General features: G+C 31.4%; 7 protein-coding genes across 7 annotated transcripts; 1 reads left to right on the top strand and 6 right to left on the bottom strand.

Moving 5' to 3' along the window:
* Positions 1 to 316: 316 nt before the first annotated feature.
* On the top strand, positions 317 to 1,039 carry Chro.50106 (hypothetical protein). Its single annotated transcript, XM_662878.1, has 1 exon — positions 317 to 1,039. The coding sequence occupies one exon, from the start codon at positions 317 to 319 to the stop codon at positions 1,037 to 1,039; it is 723 nt and encodes a 240-aa protein (XP_667970.1).
* Positions 1,040 to 1,354: 315 nt separating this feature from the next.
* Chro.50107 (hypothetical protein) lies at positions 1,355 to 2,353 on the bottom strand. The annotated part of the gene is made up of 1 exon (XM_662877.1): positions 1,355 to 2,353. The coding sequence occupies one exon, from the start codon at positions 2,351 to 2,353 to the stop codon at positions 1,355 to 1,357; it is 999 nt and encodes a 332-aa protein (XP_667969.1).
* A 728-nt stretch (positions 2,354 to 3,081) lies between these two features.
* Chro.50108 (hypothetical protein) lies at positions 3,082 to 5,019 on the bottom strand. The annotated part of the gene is made up of 1 exon (XM_662876.1): positions 3,082 to 5,019. The coding sequence occupies one exon, from the start codon at positions 5,017 to 5,019 to the stop codon at positions 3,082 to 3,084; it is 1,938 nt and encodes a 645-aa protein (XP_667968.1).
* Positions 5,020 to 5,589: 570 nt separating this feature from the next.
* Positions 5,590 to 7,389, bottom strand: Chro.50109 (hypothetical protein). The annotated part of the gene is made up of 1 exon (XM_662875.1): positions 5,590 to 7,389. One exon carries the CDS (start codon positions 7,387 to 7,389, stop codon positions 5,590 to 5,592), a length of 1,800 nt encoding a protein of 599 aa, XP_667967.1.
* Positions 7,390 to 9,993: 2,604 nt separating this feature from the next.
* Chro.50110 (ENSANGP00000000281) lies at positions 9,994 to 11,058 on the bottom strand. The annotated part of the gene is made up of 1 exon (XM_662874.1): positions 9,994 to 11,058. One exon carries the CDS (start codon positions 11,056 to 11,058, stop codon positions 9,994 to 9,996), a length of 1,065 nt encoding a protein of 354 aa, XP_667966.1.
* A 389-nt stretch (positions 11,059 to 11,447) lies between these two features.
* Positions 11,448 to 15,266, bottom strand: Chro.50111 (hypothetical protein). Its single annotated transcript, XM_662873.1, has 1 exon — positions 11,448 to 15,266. The coding sequence occupies one exon, from the start codon at positions 15,264 to 15,266 to the stop codon at positions 11,448 to 11,450; it is 3,819 nt and encodes a 1,272-aa protein (XP_667965.1).
* A 1,891-nt stretch (positions 15,267 to 17,157) lies between these two features.
* On the bottom strand, positions 17,158 to 19,386 carry Chro.50112 (hypothetical protein). Its single annotated transcript, XM_662872.1, has 1 exon — positions 17,158 to 19,386. The coding sequence occupies one exon, from the start codon at positions 19,384 to 19,386 to the stop codon at positions 17,158 to 17,160; it is 2,229 nt and encodes a 742-aa protein (XP_667964.1).
* Between the last annotated feature and the right edge of the window lie 1,138 nt (positions 19,387 to 20,524).

Below are 20,524 nucleotides of genomic sequence, written 5' to 3'. Positions count from 1 at the left end.
GGAAGAGAAAGAGAAAGAGAAAGAGAAAAGAGAAAGAGAAAGAGAAAGAGAAAGAGAAAGAGAAAGAGAGAGAGAAAAGAGAAAGAGAAAGAGAAAGAGAAAGAGAAAGAGAAAGAGAAAAGAGAAAGAGAAAGAGAAGGAGAAAAGAGAAAGAGAAAGAGAAAAGAGAAAAGAGAAAGAGAAAGAGAAAGAGAAAGAGAAAGAGAAAGAGAAAAGAGAAAGAGAAAGAGAAAAGAGAAAGAGAAAGAGAAAGAGAAAGAAAAAGAAAAAGAAAAAAAGAAAGAGAAAGAGAAAAAAAAGGGAAGCAAAGAAAGAAATGGTGAAGAAAGAGTTAACTGAAAATATCCAAAACTATCTAGCATGTCGTCTATGTGAATTTGATGTGGTTGTAGTGAAAAAAAAAGACGCAAAATTCCACCTTGAAGAAGCTCATTCTTTATCTATTAACAATGAAATAAAAGATGAAGAAGAAATAATATTGGAATCAATGAATAGTCAAGTTCTAGAAAGATGTTATAGTGAGGAAACCTTGAGACAACTTAGAAATGATCTTTCAGATGAGAAACAGAAAGATTTCTACAATGAATCAGGAAAAGATTTAAGTATATTTGAGGCAACAGAAACTTTAAAAGTTGCAATACTTCTTTTTTTAACTGAATTTAAGAGAAAAATCGTGGCTTTGAATTATCCAAAGGTTTATGTTAAAAATTTGGAGAATGAACAACTAAATAAGTTTCTTTTAGCAAACCAAGGAGCTTACTATTACTATTCATTAATTGATTTAGCTAATATTCAAGATATTACAGTTCAAATGCTTTTAGCAAGATCTTGGGATTGGTCTATTGAAGACCAAGATTTAAGAAGAGAAATTGTAAACATTAGAGATGGAATAATCGCAAATACATTGCATTGCTCTCATTCGGAAGCTCTAGAATGTATTAATACAGGAAAATTACTCCTCCTTACAATGCACGAAAGTGTCAAGCACCTTCTGCTTCTTTGTTACTTAACTAAAAAGGTAATAAAGAGGCAAGAATAAAAAAAAAAGAAGAAAAATGAAAAAACTAGAAATTATAGTTAAACAAAAAGAAAGCTCGAGGCACCCCAACCCTAGCAATATTTTATTTTTAATGAAAGCCTTTCAAAACTTTCCTAAGAAAACATTTCATACCTTCACTAATTATTAACCTTGAATCATTCATTTAGCCAGTATAAACCGCGCGTATGCATGCATAGTATATATTTATAAGTTAAATAACTGTGCATGTTTTCCCGCCATTTCCTGAATTTCATTACCGGAATTCTGTAAGTATTAAATTTAAACACATAAATATGTAAACGTAATAAAAAGATTTTAATATGCATTATAAGTGGTATTAGTATTGATGATAGAATTGTAAATCTGTTCATATATTTCCAAATTAAAAATGTCTGCAATGATAAAGTATTTAGTGAGAATTACATAGGAAAGTAGTTTCATTGAAGACCTAATCTTCTTAATACCTGAAATCAACTTCTTGCTATAATTTTTTTTCCCATTTATTTCAAAATTATTTTTGTTATATTTGTACGAACGAACATGTTTTTCAGCACTAGCTGTCAAAATACGTAGTATTGAAGAGAAAATCTTAAATTCTGATAATAGAGTTTTATTGTTTAGTCTTGGATATAACATGATGTCCAACATATTAAATTTCATGCAAACTTTTAAGCCTTCTTTATATGAATGAAGTTGATTGACATTATTCAAAATAGAAATTGCTTCATTTTTATGTTCCAATTCCTGTGGAAGAGCCAACTCTCTTGCAAAACCACCTTTTTCTTTTATTAAATTATTTACAGTAAAGAAAAAATACATAGATAGAGCAAGATTCTCCAAATTTTCAAAGAAAACCTTCTCTGGTTTCTTAAAACAAGCTCTCTCAAAACAGTTTGGTTTGTAAATTAGTTTTAAATCAAAAAATCGTACATAAAAGCTCTGCAACTGAGTTAAACTTTTCCTTAAACACTTTTTTGCTGTAATTGTATCCAAATTCTGATCAAATTCACGATCTCCTGTCAATAAATCTACCAATTTGTATTGTAAAACGCTTAACATACAATCAGTTTCTACTTTAACTTTTGGTTTTCCTTCCTCATCATTCTTCTCCTCTTCAATTAAATATAATTCCAAGAATGAAGCTCTTTTTTTCGATAACGAGGTATACAAATTATATCGTTCTCCTGGCAAAAGAGCGTTTAATTCAGTTATTTTTAGACATTTTACACACTGTGTTAACTGAATTACCAAGATTAAAGCCAAAACCATAATATGCAGAGAAAGCTTTCCTCCCTTTCCTATTATCCAATTCATTTCTTTCAATTTCTATTCACAAATACTATAAATTAAATTATAATTTTACTTTTTTATACCCTCCAAACTTTTATTATCAAAATATTTTGTCCACTATTTCGACTTTTTTTCATAATTTCTTATTAAATTGAGGCGGGAACCCCGGTACCTGAAATAACTTACTACATGCCGGTATTAGATGATCTATATAGGATAAAAAGTTTTTTTAGGTTTTGAATCGCTCTAAATAAGAATAATAAGGATTATATTTAACTTAATAATGAACAAAAACAAATAGTGTAGATATATCTATAAGTGAATTTCAAAGTCTCATACATTTATTGTTTTGCAGATTAAAGGTAGAAATTTTTGAGTTAGAATTTTTTCAAAAAAAATTAAAAAACGTAATTGTGTTTGAAAGAGAAGAATAAGTAATGAAAAGAAATTAGACCCAAATTAATAATAGTGTCTAGAGTAATACTGAAGGTAACTAAATAAATTCTCTTTTCTTTTTGCTTAAACTTAACCATTAAAATAAACTTAAGCATATTTTAATAATATATATTACGTGGAATGTGTTCATTCTTCCATCTAATAGATATAAATATAGATACATATATATATATATACATATACATATATATTATTAAAGAGATTGCTTTATTTTCATTCTATTTGATACTGAGATAATCCAAATATACAAGATTTACCTTAACAGTATTAGCAGTTGTATCCAAAATCAACTTAACTTAATCACTCTTTTTAATCGATGACTTTAAAAATTCTTCAACTTGAGGTACTAAACAGATATTGAATTGAGAAAAATCAAAGTATGGACGAATATTATGACTCTTTTCAAATTGATAATGCCTATAGGCTGCATTTCTTAAAACATAATCTTTAATCCATAGCTGAGATTCTTTTAGATCACTTAAAGATTCCTTAATATCAAATTCTTCAAGCTTTGATGAAAGTTCTTTATCAAAAAGTTTCAAGTTCTCAATTTCTGATGGGGAAAGCTCTGGAAAGAATGGTTTTGGAGCAGAATAGATTGATCCACTCATTACAAAAGAATAATCAATATTTGGATAATTAACTCGAATAGGAGCAGAAAACTTTGAAAAAACTTCTTTTACTTTGAATGGAAACTCCACTAATAAACTTGCAACGTTTTTGTAACCTTCTTCAGAATCGGATAGAGCATTTTGGAGAAGAAGATTTGTGGCTGATAAATCAAATGCAACTTTTTCAATTTTTTCTTTAAGTTCTGAATCCTTGTAAATAAAAGGTAACCTCTGTAACTCTTTGAAAATGATTCTATATTTACTTGCCAAGCCAAATAATATGTGAGATATAAATGTTCTTTTTATTCTAAAAAATGAATATAATTTGATTGCAGGATTTTCTGTAAAGAATTGTGGTAATACATATGATTCAACAAATATTGAAGCAATATAAACTAATAAATAACTTCTCCTGAAAATATATTGAAAATGCTCAGGAACTTTACCACTTAAACTAGTCCCTCCTGGAATCATAATAATTTTCTTATTTTTTATTGTTGGATCAGCAGCTGATGGGAATGAAGCAGAAATCGATGATGGAAAAGATGTCAAAATCTTATCATTTTTGTTTTCATCATTAGAACTAGTTATTGTACTTCCAAAGATTTCTTCACTTTTACCAACTTGTGAAATTGTCTCTGATTTATTAATAGAAACATCTTTTGTTTCTTTATTTGAAACACTCTTATCCCTAACATCGAAATCTTGATCATTGTCTTCATCTTCCTCAATATCATCATCTTCATCATCATCATCACCATTACCCAAATCTTCAATTACTAACTTTTTATCAGATTTATTTCCTTTTCCATCTGAATCGTTGTTATTCATAAAGTCATCCTCAATTGTTGCTGAAATCTTTTCTAAAGCCTTATTAATCAAACTTTCTTTTGTTTCTTCTGGAGGTAATACACTTTCTGCAATACTTAGTAATGATGCATCTGCATCCAAAGGCTCATATCCACTAGTATCCATATCTGGCAATGAAATTGATTCCATATTTGCTAATTCGTCATGAGCTATCTTCAAGCCTTTTCCTTCAGTTGCTTCTGCTTTGATCAAAACATTCTCAGTTGTTGGTCTTATAAATTTCATATAAATCTCAAGAGATCTTTCTGCAGCTTTTTTTGATTCCAAATAATTTTGCTCTGTTTTTTTCATCTTTAACTCAGAATTCTTCAGTATCTCATTAAGCTTCTTACTTTCTGGAACTGCTTCTAATTGTGATTTAATGGACTCATAATATTCCTTAGTATCAATGTAAATTTCTTCTCTGAGCTTACTTATTGCTACCATATTTGCTGCATACCTTTCTGCTACCTCCAAGTTTTGAGGCGTATATGAATTGATTTTTTCAATAACGTGTTTTGTGGCCAATCCATCCCCAATATCCATAAATCTATTCCCTCCATGTGTAGGAACTGCTTCTTGTGCTACTAAATTTAATAATTTTGTGCTACTTGTTGGATCAGCTGTAACTGCTGAATAAGAGTCCAAATCTGCTGTCAAATCTGTTCCTAAACAAAATTCAAAAATCACCAAGACTGATAATAGAATCAATAATAGTTTTACCTTCTTTACTTGCATTTTTGTCTTATTTAACAAATTAGTTTCCAAATTCATTCTTAACTTTATTTACTCTTCTAATCAATATTTATATCCTCCTAATTACTCAGTTATTCTTTTTTTAATACTTTTCTCTTTAATCAATTTAATTTAGCTTAGCTTTTTCTCCTGATGTAATTCCAATTAATTTTTTATCTCTTAATCATTCACCACCTTTATACAAATGTCCACTATTTATTCACTAAATAAATAATTACCCAACTCCCTCTTATAGTATCTAAAAAATAACGTATCTTTTCAAAAGACTCCTCTCCACTACTTTATTAATCGCTCTTTTTTAATTCCCATTATCTCTCTTTTAATTATATAACTCTTTTTTACATGTAAATATTTACTCGGAGCGTTCCCGCCCAAATCAAATATTTAAATATTGAAATATAGTTGAATATATAACTCGAAATAATGATTGGATTCTGTTTATTAAAGAGATTTCTTTTTATTCTTTTTTTTGTTTATATTTTACAAAGAAATGATTTCTTCTTTATGAAAATATAACCTTCATAGACAAATAATTTCAATATATTCACTCCCCACTTCTTTAGCTTCCACACAACTTGTTAGGTTTGATTAATGTTTACATTGCATCTTAATAACACATTCAGGTCTCACTGGCATTCGTCCATTTTTTTTGACGTGAATGTCACTGAATATCTTGAAGAATGCCACAAGTCCATCAAATGAACTTGTTTTCTTAGAAAGTAATAATATAATGCTATAACTCAAAGCTAGAACCAAAGGCTGTAGGAATAATGATAGAAAAGTGACAATAAATCCAGCGATCCATGTTGAAATGGAATAATTAATATCATTGAGAATGAATCCACTTGATGTTTCAATATTGTTTATAGGCTTTGCTGACTGTAAAATAGTTAAAACTGATAAAACTATTGTAATTAGAATACAAAAGCTTGAAGTGAGCCAAATAGACCATAATCTAAAATATGAATAAGCAGCTTGTTGTCTTATTGACATGATATATAATACTGAGGAAAATCCCATAGCTGTATCTAAAGTTATCTTTGATATATTTAATATACAATATGCAATCCAACCAACCAAAATTCCATTTTCAACCTTGTTAATTCTTGGTATAGAACTCAAAAGATAGAATATTAAAAAGTGTGATAAAGAAGTACTTGCAGTATATGAAAGCCACCTATATGTCCTTGGAGAAGATGAGTTCCATTGAAGTCTTCCAATTAGAGGGTTGAATCTTGTAAAACTTTTTATAAAGCTATCTTTGAAAGAGGTTTTCTCATATTCAGTCAACTGTTCACAACGAGAAATCAAATCAGGAGGGCTTACTCCAACTGAAAATAAAGTATCTTCCAAATTAGTTACTAGATTGCTTTTACTATTTAGTTCTTTTTTACTTTCTTTACTTAAATTGCTTATACTTTGTCTCATGGATAATAAGATGTTTTCTTCTAAATTATCGATAATTGATTCCAAATTCTCCTTAAGAGAGTTCGCTGCTCCTTGGGAAAAAGTATTAATTCTTAAACTTAATCCGCCCTCAAAGGTAATTAATAACTGAGATTCTATTCCAATTGCATATTCATCAATAATATCATCAACAAAGTCTCCAACAACATGCACATTTATAATTGATCCAATAAAAAATCCTCTAGTACAAAAAGTTCCGTTTAAAATGCCAGGTACTGCATATACAGGATGAAGATTTTGGATATCATCATATGTCAAAACACCAAAAGCTGGATATAAGCTTTTGTCAAACGGTAACCATTTATTGACAATATTATGTGCTTCTGTCTCAATTTCCTCTTGTTTGTCTTGGTCAAAATTTGTGGATAATCTTCCTTTATCCATAAATCCTCTTGTAACAGTGTTTACTTTGTTATTAATGTGATTATCACTAGAATACTTGATTTCTTTATTTTTCTCGCCAAGAATATTACCTAGATTCAAAATTTCAATACATGAATCAGAATTTGGAGTGTTATTCACACTCTCAATTACAATATCATCATCAAAACTTCTTATTTTATTTAAAGCCATAGATTCTTTCAATTGATTAATTTGGCTTAATTGATTCTTTAAATTATCATTAGACTTGAAATCTGTTTTTTCAATAGGGGAATCCTTTCTTTGAATACAGAGTAATTTTGAATCATAATTAATCCAAACATAAGTTAAAACATTATTAATTAATACAGATGTGGCTGTAAATGGTATTGGCATATCAAAATCCCAGAAACATCTTGAATTATAATCTATTTCATAATCTCCCTTGACATTTTTTGATCTAATATTCAACTTTTCACCCCAAAATACATCATTTGTTCCTTCATTTAATACACTTCTTGGTAAAGTACTGTTCAATGTTGAATTGAGGTCCATAGTCATTGAAGCTTCTGTAGAAAAGTCAGAAAGCTCATTGTCATAACTTTGTTTTGACCTTGATTGTGGTATGAGACTTTTTATTAAGTGGTTTAAGCTTGAAATATCTCTTTTTCTTCTAATACGGTAAATTTAATGACTGGATTATTTATATCGGTTTTCCAATTTGTGAAATACGTAAATTTCCTTCAAATGTGGATATTTTTCCATTAGATTGGTTTGTTCAAGAAGTAACTTCTCTTTTAAGAACTTTAGATTTCGAATTATTTTCTTCCAATGTTAATGTACCAGTTCTTGCAACGCCATCATTTATCAATATGGATTTAATATGTCAAAATGGTAAAAATCCCATTGGACCAATCCACTCCAAAGAATCAAATCCTTTAATACAATCACATAGTATCCTTGGGTGAATACATATTGTTTGAAGTTCATCAATTAGCCACAAATAACATTCCAAATTTTGAACTTGACCTGAAGTTAATTCCATTAGTAATTTTATTTGGGGTTCAGAATGAATCCCAACTCTATTCAAATAATCATTAATAAGAGTATAAATTCCATTATCATGAATATTAATCTTTATTGACCCTGTAGGACTTCTTTGAGTCCATTGATTTGGAAAATTGAGTTTTGGATTATTTCTTACTAATGTAGACTTGATCCAATCTCTCACAAGATCTGCTTGATTGTTAGCTCCAATTATTTGCATTCTTAACCTTCTTAGATAATCATAAGAAATTTGCTCACTTCGGACAAGCTTTCTTAAAATGATAAGACAAGCAATTCTTGGAAGTAATTCCTTATATTGCGATATATCTATCTTATTTGCCTTGAACCAAAATCCATGACACCAATTCTTCAAATCTTCCATAGATGGAAGTTTATTAGAATTCTCATTGGAAGAAATAAATCTAATAATATTCAATAATCAATATTTTCATCGNAAATACTTTTTGAAAATTTTTTCTCTGATATTTTGATTCCATCTTTAGACCTATATTCCTGGTTTGTCATATAAAAGTAATTCAAAACAAATCCATCATTTTTTATTGTCTCATAATAACTCTTTAATTTGCTATTGAAATATTCAAAGTGAAAATGAGAAACTTTAAATTTTGAAGTTATAAAATGAATAAGAGTTAGCGGAAAAAATACTGTTTGCATGGTAATAGTTAATATTCTTACATACCCCACTTTCATTTTGATCGGTGGAATAAAATATAAATTGGTATATGGGAACTTTATCCCATTAAACATGTTAATTTTTTCTTCATTTTTACTTTTCAATTGATAGTTGTTTGGAATTTGTTGCAAAAATATCAAATTCGGTCTTTTTAATATACTAACCCAATCAGACAAATCTTTCACATATGCAAAAATCCAGCAAATCAAATACAAAGCAAAAAATGCACATGAAAGTAAAATCCCTGACAATATTTCCTCCTCTGAAGTTGAGCGATTGATTTTCATTAGTTCCAACTTCTGTTTATCTTTAGCACTTTTATTTCCAAATAAAATCCCCGTTGTATTTAAACTTGGTAGCTTAATTTTAAATTCTGGAATTGTGAATGACCATAAGAGTCTGTCTTCAAGATTTTTTACAAGAGTGGATGAAGAATTTATTAATGATTGATTAAATGCATTTATTTCATTTTCCTCTGAAACACCCTCTTTACCTTTAATATAAATTCTTATAGATTCCCATAATTTATTAAATAAGCAATTAATTTCATTAAAAATATCACTTAATCCATTCAATACATTGTCCCAAGAAATTGGATTTATTCTAAATCCTTTATCTTCTTCCTTCGTGGAATTATCAGCTTTTGTATCATTTAATCTTAAAGTTTCATTAATTGTTTTATTTATATTCAAATTTTGAATCTCATTAATATTATTGATTAGTTCTTCACCTTGCGAAAATACATTTTTAAAGCAAATTACAATGCTAATAACCAAAATCAGAGCCGCTTTCATTTCTTCTGAGCTCTAAGATTTTGTATTAAGTCTTTCAAGTTTTAAGAAAACTATTGTATTATTACAGTGTGTTTAATTTCTCGTTTTTTTTTCACACTGATTACAGGTATTATTATTCCACCTTTTTTTATTTTTTAATTTTGTTATTTATATTTGTTGGAAAACATTTCATTAAGGGTCTGGGACTAGACTCAAATAATTCATAATTTCCATAATTATAATTTAAAAACTTTTCCCTCTTCATTTTATTTAAATTAATGATTAGTTTATTTAAAAACATCTGTTTAAATTCAGAAAAAAATAAAATATTACTGTTAATTTTCATTTAAAATAATTATTCTTAGCAATTATGTATACACAGTGAATCTTTACATCATTTCTGTATTTTGAAAGGTTGTCCACATGAAATTATTGGAAAAGATTGGCATGTTGTGCACATAATCACATGCATGCAAATATATACCGTAGGGATAGTCAAAAAACACGTACGGCGGCAAAGTCGATAGCCGATTAAATGCAAGTGGGGTGATGAAAAAGAAGCAGACGAATAATATTTAGCACTTATTATCACAAAAAAAAAAAAAAAGCAGATAAAAAACAACCAAAATACAGTTTTTTAAATTCTTTATTTCAAACTTGATCTTGAGAGTTAGCGACATCAATTACAAACCTAAATTTAACATCGCTCCTAAGCATTTTTTCGTAGGCCTCATTGACTTGGTTTAGCTTAATTAGTTCAATAGTAGATGTAATATTGTGCTCACCACAGTAGTTAAGCATTTGTTGAGTGATTTCAATATTACCAATATTACCACCTGTGATGGTTTTTTCACCAAATATTACTGAAAATGAATTGAATTCGGAAGTTTCACCAGCAGGAGGAGCTCCAACACATGCCATGACTCCGTGGTAAGAGAGCAATCTCAATAGGTTTTCCACTGACCTTTTTCCAGAAACAGTATCAATAATACCATCGAAGTATCCACTGAACTTCTCAAGTGCTTCTGGATCGTCAAATTTAATAAAATGTTTGGCTCCCATAGCAAGGGCATATTCTTTTTTACTTTCTGAACGAGTGATTACAGCAACTTCACATCCGAAGCTGACACCAAACTTGACAGCCATGTGACCCAGACCTCCTAATCCAACTACAGCCAACTTGAATCCCGGTCTGTTCATCTTGTTCCTAATCATTGGAGAATAAACGGTGACTCCAGCACAGAGCAATGGAGCAGCAGCTGCTTTATCCAAGTTTTCTGGGATCTTAAGTAAGAAGTGCTCGTTACAAGTAACATATGTACCATATCCTCCATAAGTATTCATTCCATTTTTATAGCGACCATTATAAGTGAGTGAAAGGCTTCCACAAAATTGTTCATACCCATCCTTACAGGCATTACAGCTCATACATGAATCAACAATACATCCTATTCCTACGCAATCACCCACTTTCACTTTTGTAACATTTTCTCCAATTTCCTCAACAATACCAATAATTTCGTGGCCCGGGACCATTGGGAAAATTCCTGGAAACCATTCATTTTTTACTTGATGAACATCACTGTGGCAAATTCCACAATATAAAACTTTGATTTTAGCTTCATTTGCTTCGTATGACTTTATCTCATATTTATGTGGTACTAAATCTTGAGAAGGGCCCAAAGCTGCATATGCTTTTGACTCATAAACTGCCATTTTAAATTGTTGCTCAATAAAAATAATATTCAGTCAAATAAATAGTTTAATTGAGTTTGTTTATTGGGGAACCTGAGAGTCTGTCTCAATGCCATTGTAAATTCAAATCAAAATATTATTCGCAGGCGGCCGAAGAAACAGCAAAAATTTTGCATTACCGCCATACAACTCCCCACAAATTGCATTTAACTTTGTGAAATAAATTTACATGTTGCACACAATACCGGTATACAAACTCTTAATTGCCAAATAATTTTGTCCACATGCATTTAATTAAAATTCTAAACCAGACAAAACTGAAGAATTAGGATGTTTTTTTTAAATACATTTTTTATTATTGAAAAAAGTGAGAAAATTGAATGAAATAAGCTAAGGAAGACTATTTATCTTTAATTAGCAAGTTTGAAATCGTATTTAAGCATGATTTCATTTTCTGGATTATTTGAGTTGTCATTTTGAGTGTTTAATTCAACTAAAATCATTGAGTTATTGGAAATAATGGATTTAACAAATGATATGGCAGAATTTAAACTGGTACTTTTGATAATTCTGTTTATCTGTTCTTTTTCGTTAGAAATTCTACTCGTGTTTTGATTCGAAGGAGAAAAGCTTTCTGACTCAAAATATTCGACAATTCTGCTAAAAAGATAGGAAGATTGGGCTACAATTTGAGTTTGAGAGAGTAATAATTGGAGGATGACTTCAGTTTTGATTTGTTTAAAATTGAGACTCAAAGACTGATCAATCAAGTGGTTTGATTTGTAATAGGGTTTATCATCTTGATTGTAGTTGAATTCAGTGAATTCGGAATTTTCAATAAATGAAAGGAAGTCTAATAGTAAAATTGAAGTCGTTATGTCGTTACTAGAGAAGACTTTATTATCAGAAACTTCAAGAATTAACTGTAGCCCAAGTTTTTTAAGGAAAGGAGAAGGTATCACGAGTAAGTTAATATTCTTTCTTTGAGATTTATCAACCAAAAGTGAAGTTGGGAGATAAATGTTTTTAAAAGTAAATTGAATGAGACGAACAAGAAGTATTAACATTGACTTTTGTTGGATATCATTTTTAGAGGCTGAAATCCAAAGAGTGGAAATTAACATTTCAAAATTTTCATTTTTATTTGATCGGTTATTTTTGTTCTCCTTGTTGGCATAAAATAATAATCTTGTTCTTGATGAATCAATTTCTTCTAATAAAGGATGGGGAAATTTGATTTCTCCGGAAGTATTCTTCGTGTAAAGTGAATCAGGAAAGTATTTAAAGTCATTAAAGCATGTATTTGAAATAAGGGACTCTTTTACAATATCAAAACTAACATTTGGTTCATCAATATGAGTAATTAATCCAATTACATTGATATATGGATTTTTAATATCAAGTTTTTTGTCCAAAAGAATAATTATCTCATCACTTTCTAACTCTTTTATCTCAGAAAGCACTTCTTCATGTGTAAATATCTCAGGAAGAAACAATTGTTTGATCTTATCAGTACAATAATTGGTTGCACTATTCGCTAATATTGATTGATTAATTTCCTTAATTGCATCCACTTTAACCTTTTCAGAGAGTTCTTTCGATATATTCAGCATAGAGACAGTTCGAATAGATTTAAGAACCTCTTTCAAGTATTCTGGAAACATGGGTGATGGAGATGTTACTTGTAATTGTACACAATTTGTCGATAAAGCTGTGCCAAAATGATGGCAAGGCTGGAAGTTAATGGTTGCACCAATTTTTCTATATGAATTAAAGTTCAGAGATAAGGTCGTTGTTATCCATATAGCAAAGATAATTCTTGAAATAAAGGAAGCGAGTACTGAATTTTTTGTTAGATTTCCTTGTTTTCCTTTATTTAGTAAAAGTTTGGAGTAATCAATACTATCATACCATCTAATAATAGCAGAAGATAGAGAGCTTTGAAGAATTTCACTGGATTTTTCTGGATAATTGATTTGAGAGTAGTAAATTAAGAATTTATTATTCTCATCTTGTGATATGATTTTCGGTTCTGAAATATAAGGAGTTGTGCCTTGTATTGGATTATCATCTTCAATTTGGTTTGAAAAAGAGCTCCATTCAAATTCTCCATCTAAAAAAGTTAATTCTGAATTCTTCAAAAGATGATGCGGAGAAATCAGGAAATCATATTCATCTTTTATTTCGTTCTTAAGTATTACTTGTCTTAATGGATCCATTTTGATGACATATTTCTTCAAGTTTTCAGGATCTTTCAGTAAATTGAGGAAGTTCGGCTCAAATTTGAGCTCAAAATAATTAATTGTAGGTGGGTCTGGCAATAGAAGCTTGAGCTTTTTGAAATTATACTCATTATTATTATTGAAAAAGGCTTTTGAAGTAATAAAAATAATAAAATTTGAAGGTTTAAGTGCATTTTCAAGAGTGAATTTTACATATTTCAAAATTACTTTAATTTTTGAATAAAAACGGTTATTACCAACCAGAATTTCGCTTGGATTATGGGATTTTAAGTTTTGTATGGCAATTTCTGTGGTTTCAAAATTACGATCAAAGTAATCAATATAGTTTTCTCTTTCACTATTCATTTGGTAATTTGAGTTTGAAATGTAGTTTTCAATTTGGAGTATATCACATATGGCAAGAAATGGTCGATTTATTTCTTTATTCTCTAAAATATCTTTTTTTGTGGATTTAATATTCAAGTTATTTAAACTATCTTCAATTTGTTTTATTAATGAATTAAAGTAAGCAAATATGGATTGAACAATAAATTGAATGAATGGTGATTTTGGGTCAATTTCAGATTCAAACTTTTCTGAAAGTTTAATAATAACAGAATATATAGTAAATCCAAGCTTTTGTGATGAGTGAGCTGCAAAGTATACTTCTCCACTACTAACTGATTTGATAAGTTTTCTTTTATTCAAAAAATTCACAAGACTTCCGGATTCTAATAAATAAGAAATAACTTTTAGTGGTTTTGAATTTGATGACGAAAGAGATGAATAGAAAGCAGGAATAATCCATTGAATTTCAATCTCTCCATTACTATTTATGGAATCATGAATTGGAGAATTTACTATTATTGAAGGTTTCAAATCTGCTACTGAAACAGGAGGTAGCTCAGAATAATTATTATTTTGGTTCTTATTATTCTTAGATTTCGATTGCTTAAAGAAGGATTTATCTCCTATGGTTTTATTGGTATTATCTTTAATTTTCTCATTTTCTTGCAAAATTGGAATATTAAAATCATTCAATATTTTAAAAAGTTTTTCATTGGAAATGTTTGAATGGAAAGCAACAATTACTGGTTTATTGCTGATAATTCGATTATAAGCTTGCATTATTTCTACCTCCAAATTCCCTTCTTTAATTAAAGATAATATTGTGGATTCTGAACCAATTGACCACAATTTAAGTATATCAATAGTTTTGTGGTTTGTTGTTCTTTGAAAGGATTTGACATTATTCTTAATAAATTCTCTCAGAATTTCAAAACGTAAATAAGATTCATCTTGGATATATTCAACATAATTCAAATTCATATTTTGTATTGCCTCCTCAATCGAACTTTTCCTTAAAATTAACTTTCTTGGTTTTCCTTTATTTTTCAAATAAATTGTATTAAAGAAATGTTCCAACATCTTAATATAGTGTTTTGAAGGACATCCAACACTTATCATAATACAAGAAGGTAAATATTGGATATTAATTTTTCCTCCTATATCTTTAACATATTCTCTAAAAGATGATGGTTCAAGTGGATTCCAATTATACTCAATTTCAAGAAATTTCTCAGAAAAAAGTATTTGAATCATAAAGTGGTAAAGCCCTGGTATCTTTTCATGTTTAATATTTTCAGCCGTAATTTCTAAATTTAAGGTAATGCTACTAACTTCAGTTCCTTCTGTCGTAAGAATACTCATTTTTACTTCATTTTCAAATTCATAGTAAGTTCCAAGCCGGCTATCTAATGGACTTGATCTTGAAATTGCTTTATTATCAAAAAATCTCATCAGTTTTGTTTTGTTTTTTGCCCTCTTTAAATCCTTCTCCATCTTTTCAATCTTTAATTTGACCTTTTCATTATTTGGAGCAATATACCTTACATTATTCTTGATAAATTTATCTCTATTTATTTGTTTTTTTTTCTCTTCCTTTATTGGCTTTCTTTCCTTGGATTTGAATATGGCTTTGAAAACTTCTTTTTTTTCAATTGGCATCTTATACTCTCTTTGTTATAGTGGTATTTTATATATTTTTCATTAATTACCAATCACTTTTCCTAGTTTTGCACTTTTTTGAGCCGAAAAATGTTTATTTTGTTTCAAAAAAACTACGAAAAAGAGTAAGTGGAGAAAACTTTGAAAATAATATTACTCGCAAAATTTACTCTATATTCTACAAACTAAAAACTTAAAATCTATTTTCAATATTTTCCCCACGCGATGCACATTTGCAACCGGACGGTATTCTTCCCAGTACCGGGACAATTAACTTCGCTAAATTGCCCGCCTTAAACCTCGAACTAAAAATAACCCAAACTAAACTTACACTTCTTAAAAGGCATTACACACACATAGTTAATAAATTAAAAATGGCGCGTGTGTGGCGGGAAATGTTTATTATAGAAAAACATTAAGAATACGAGGGTTATGGTGGTGGGAGTGGTGGTGATAGTAGTAGTGGCGGTGGAAGTCAGTTTGGTAGCAAGATTTTAGTGTTATGATTGTAAGAGTTATTGGATATCTTTGTGATCATTTCTTAAGCATTAGTTTGACAGGATTTTGTGCATTTAGGTTCTCTGCCATCTTTTGAATTTTGTTTGATATCAATTTGAATGTTTTTATTAAGGCTTAGGGTAATTTTGTAGGATAAGTGAACAAGGTAACCATATAGTGTAAGTGTGGAGACCAATATAATAAACAATATAGTCCAAAGAGTTTTTTCTAGCTTATGCCCATTATATCTGTGAAATAAGGCTAAAAAAATATTATTATAAGTTTCATATGAGAAGAATTCCCCATTGAGAGCAATAAGTATCACAAAAGCAAAGGCAAAAAGAATTGCAATACCAGAGATAATTCCAAAGATTGAGATATTTGATATTCCATAAAAGAGAGGTCCTGATCCTGGAATTAGGGCATTAGAGATGAATAAAAGCAACTTTTTCAGTCTTAACTTCATATTAGCTTAACTTTACCTAATTTTTCTTTCTGGTCGTTTTCAGACAAAAATCGTATATAAATGCGGGTAATAAAAATTTAAGAGAACCATTCCCCCCTTCAAAAGTGAGTACAGGGGGGGGGAAGTCCTGTCAACAAAGACTATAAATAAAAAAGTAAAAAAATTAAACAAGCCATAAGGAAAAAGAACGCTAAATACCTACTAGAAATTGGGGGAGGGTTCCTTATCCCAGAAAAGACTCAAAGGAATAAGGCAATTGGAAACACTTTGGCGGGGAATGAAATATTTGTGACCTGAGTGAGCCTTTGAATGAATGATATGACAGCCCCACAAAATTACATCATGGGAAGAATGACCTCGTGTTTATAGCTGAGTGATGATATACAAATTTTCTCAGAATAGAAACTAACAATTGGAAAGATCATCCAGAAACTTTGCTAGATTCAAACCAGCTAAAATTACCATGAAATGAACCGTGTATTAATAATTGCCGGTATACTTTAGCACATACATTATACACGTAATTATGTCCACATAATTGCATGCATGCGAGCATTACGTGTATGCATACATAAATAGCCAAAATTATCCTTCCCCCCATAGGTTCAAATCAACAAGTGAATGTTAAAATATACCATGTTGGCCACAATTGAGCAAGCCTTCCGTGGTGTAATTTCTTTTTGTATGTGAAATATATTTATGTATCAGCAAATGTAATAACTTAACTATGACTCTCTTCTACTCTCCTCTGTTTGTTCATTCATTCATTCATACATTCTCATTCATAATCTTCAGAGCTTGGGGGTCGTGTGGGAAGAGAGATAATCGGAAGTGGTCTATAGCATAAAAGGCGAGTACATGGTGTAAAACAAGGATGAGTAAATTTAGAGAGGCGACAATCAGATTGGGAATTTGAAAGTTCCAACTCTATAAATTAACTGACATAACCTTCGAGGAGGATTGCTTCTTATTTGTTGCCTGGCATGATGTTGAGGCTGAACCCACTGGAGACACGCTTGTAGAGGAGCTGGTAGAGCAAGTACTGTTATTAATTCCATCGGGACAAATTTGGTTATTCAATTGCTTAGAGTTATTAAGATGTCCTCCATTGGAGTCGTTGTAGTTTAGATTCGAAGGTAGGTTTGTGGCAATGAAGCCACTATTGCTATTACTTCTCTGGAAAAATACAGGTTGTAAGCCTTCACTAAAGCTGGATTGAATATTTGAAACCATTCCATTTCGACCAGAACCTGAACCCAAGGTTGACTGGGAACTAGTATTAGTAGAAGTACTGTTATTATTATTATTATTATTATTATTATTATTACCAGTACTGCTGCTACCCGAGTTGCCACTTGTATTCCCATTATTAAAAGACCTATAGGCCTTGAGATGATGTAAATACACGTGCTTGGCATACTCTGCGACGATCTTATCCCCAATTTCATCTCGGTACTCTCCGCATTTGAAGCACCTAAAGCGTCGTGGAAAGTTGACATTACTGCATTTGCAACATGCCCAATTCCCATTCTGCCCTTTCATGGGGTTGGCATTCGCAAAGCCCGCCCCATTCGCTCCCGCCTGAAATTCATGCGGCGCCCCGCTCAAAGTTCCCATTAGAGGCGGGTTCTGGCTCCCATTAGAGGGTTGTTTTCCACAGAGTGGGTCACCATAGATTTTGAGAAAAGATGAAGGATTTTTGAACTCGTCAGGGTGTGCAAGCATAGTTGGGGCGGCAAAGTTGGGTCCTCCTACACCAAGTGTGGTGGGGCTCCAGTTTCCATTTCCAGAGTTAGAATTCGATGAATTAGATGGTATCGTAGAGTGGTGGTGATTATTATTGGATTGGAAGTTCGGGACCTCCTTGTTGAATCTGGTTGCTAGTAGAGCAGCAGTGGAGCTTAGCATTTGGGATGCTTGCTCGAAAACATTTCCGTTATGTCCATTATCCTTGATGATACTCATGAGTATATAATCCAGGAGTTCATTTGCTTTAGATGATAAGATAACAGAAGAGGGGGAAGATGAGGTAGTGGTAGTGGTGGTAGTGGCGGTGACGGTAGTGGCAGCTGTGCTTGTAGTGTGTTTGCTTCCAGTTCCAGGTGTGGTGACGCCATTTGATTTAGGTAAAACGCTTCCCCCCCATTTACTAGGGTTGATGCCACTGCAAATGCCTGAAGGAAGTGTGGAAGTTACAGAGCCTCCATGGCCATTATTGATGTTGATATTGTTATTGCTATTATTGTTGCTGTTACTAGCGTTGTTATTATTACTACTGTTATTACTGTTGACATTACCACCGCTGGTGGTGGTGCTGCTACTACTACTACTACTGCTACTACCTCTGCAATTGCCATTACCGTTTAGGATAACATTATCCGGAGAGTTTTCAAAGCAGTAATCGGTGATCTTTGAGTAGGGGAGGAAGCTCCCCCAGGAATCGGAGCTGAGTCCATCATTGAGGTAATTAAGAAGTGGGGCTGAAAAGTCACCTGATATTGGATCAGTAGATGTAGATTCAGGCCCAAACCCTGAAATAGTAAAGGGGTCAGATCCTGGTGGTGCTGGGAGGCTACATGGAGGTGAACACTCATCTACAACTGTAGGAGTGTATGGGGCCGAAGTTGATCTAGTAGAAGAAAGAGTACAGACGAATGACTTCGGAGAAGAAAATATACTCATCATTGCTGCTCCACCCAAAGCTCCAGTTGAGTGATTCCCATTTGGTTGATGCTCTTTCACACTAGAGTGTTGCTCTTTGGCTAAGAGTACCTTATTGCTGATATCCATAGGACAGTTTGTTTGGCCTAAAATGCCGTGTATGGTGCCACATCCCATGTTTCCGACACCTTGTTTAGGGATTCTAAGAATATGGGAAGCATTTCCAAGTCTACAAGTTTGGGGAGTTTCTAGGTGAGAATTATCGATCATACTAGAAATTTCATCAAAGTAGTTTTGATCTGTGCCAAACGTAGAGGTTCCATCAATTATGGACGCTATGCAAGGCGTTGACATGGAATTTGAGGACGATGTTGAAGGTGTAGTAGTAGTAGATGTTGATGAAATTTGCTTCTGGTCAAATTCTAGACCACCAAGTGCTGATGAATTTGCAAACTGTGGACGTGGTCTAGGAGTGGCAAACATTCTTGAATTCATGTGAAATTAACGACGGTCTCTGTTCAGACTATTTAGGTTAAAATAGCAAATTTAATATTTGAATGGGTTGAGAAAAAAAAAAGCGAGGCCAAACTTGAAATGATACTTCCTGCTTTCTTTCTCTTTAATATTGACAATAAACGGTATAGGTATAAAAAATATATCGTCCTCTTTATTCTAATTGAAGGCACTTTACGCAGTATAATGCGTTCACGTTATCCTTATTAAAAGTCCAAATTCTTAATTACCTAGATCCTATTCACCTTACACGCACAATATTACTTTCCTGCTTCAATCTAGATATTCCAATGTTAGCTTCTTCGTTATCAAGTATCGAATCAGTAACCTTAATCTTCTTTACATTCTCTCTATGACTCAAGAGACGTTAGCACATACTGTGCTTCACAGCATTTAAACGATGATCTTCACTCGTTTTGTCCAAAATTCAACATTAGTTGTAAACTTTAATTATTGATCTTCCTGGCCAATCCTTCGGGCTGTCCCCCCAGCCATTTGTGATCTACTACACTCCAGTATGTACCTTATAATGTATTTTGTTGCGTATATACCCCTCCTCATGACCTGCACTTCACGTCTCGAGACGGGAGCCTTGTCATGTTTTCTTTTTTGCCTATTTGTACTTAATATTTCAATTAAAGTAATGGGCGGGCAATGCGGCACTTGCCCGCGTTTAAATGGGCGGGAACATAGATGGCGCATGAGTTGAAACACTGGTAATAAAAGGAAGAGAAAGGACGACTCTAAAGAGAGAAAGAAAAGGAAAGGGGAGGGAGAGTAGGTTAAAAGTGAAAATTATAAAATAAACTACTGAGAGTAAGATAGTAACAATGTGGAGGGGGGAGAGTGGCCAATATAGATAGGTTAGAAAATCTTCGGTATTAGAGTAGGTTCTGGTCAAGATTGTCATAGTTGTAGGATATATGCATGCATGCATACATATATGTATATATATAAGCCCTTTAATAGTGAGAGGCAAATATTTTGAGAAAAAGTTGATTTATTGAAGTACCTACAGTTATAGTAGTAGTTATGATATTAGTAGTTTTACTGTCAAAGTATCAGTATCAAGCAACCAGCCCCAACAATGTTGAATAGAAGTGTATAATGAACTTAAGTA

The sequence above is a fragment of the Cryptosporidium hominis genome, assembly GCF_000006425.1.
Source record: "Cryptosporidium hominis TU502 chromosome 5 CHRO015060, whole genome shotgun sequence".
Lineage (NCBI taxonomy): Eukaryota > Apicomplexa > Conoidasida > Eucoccidiorida > Cryptosporidiidae > Cryptosporidium > Cryptosporidium hominis.
This window is presented reverse-complemented; position numbering and strand designations above follow the sequence as displayed.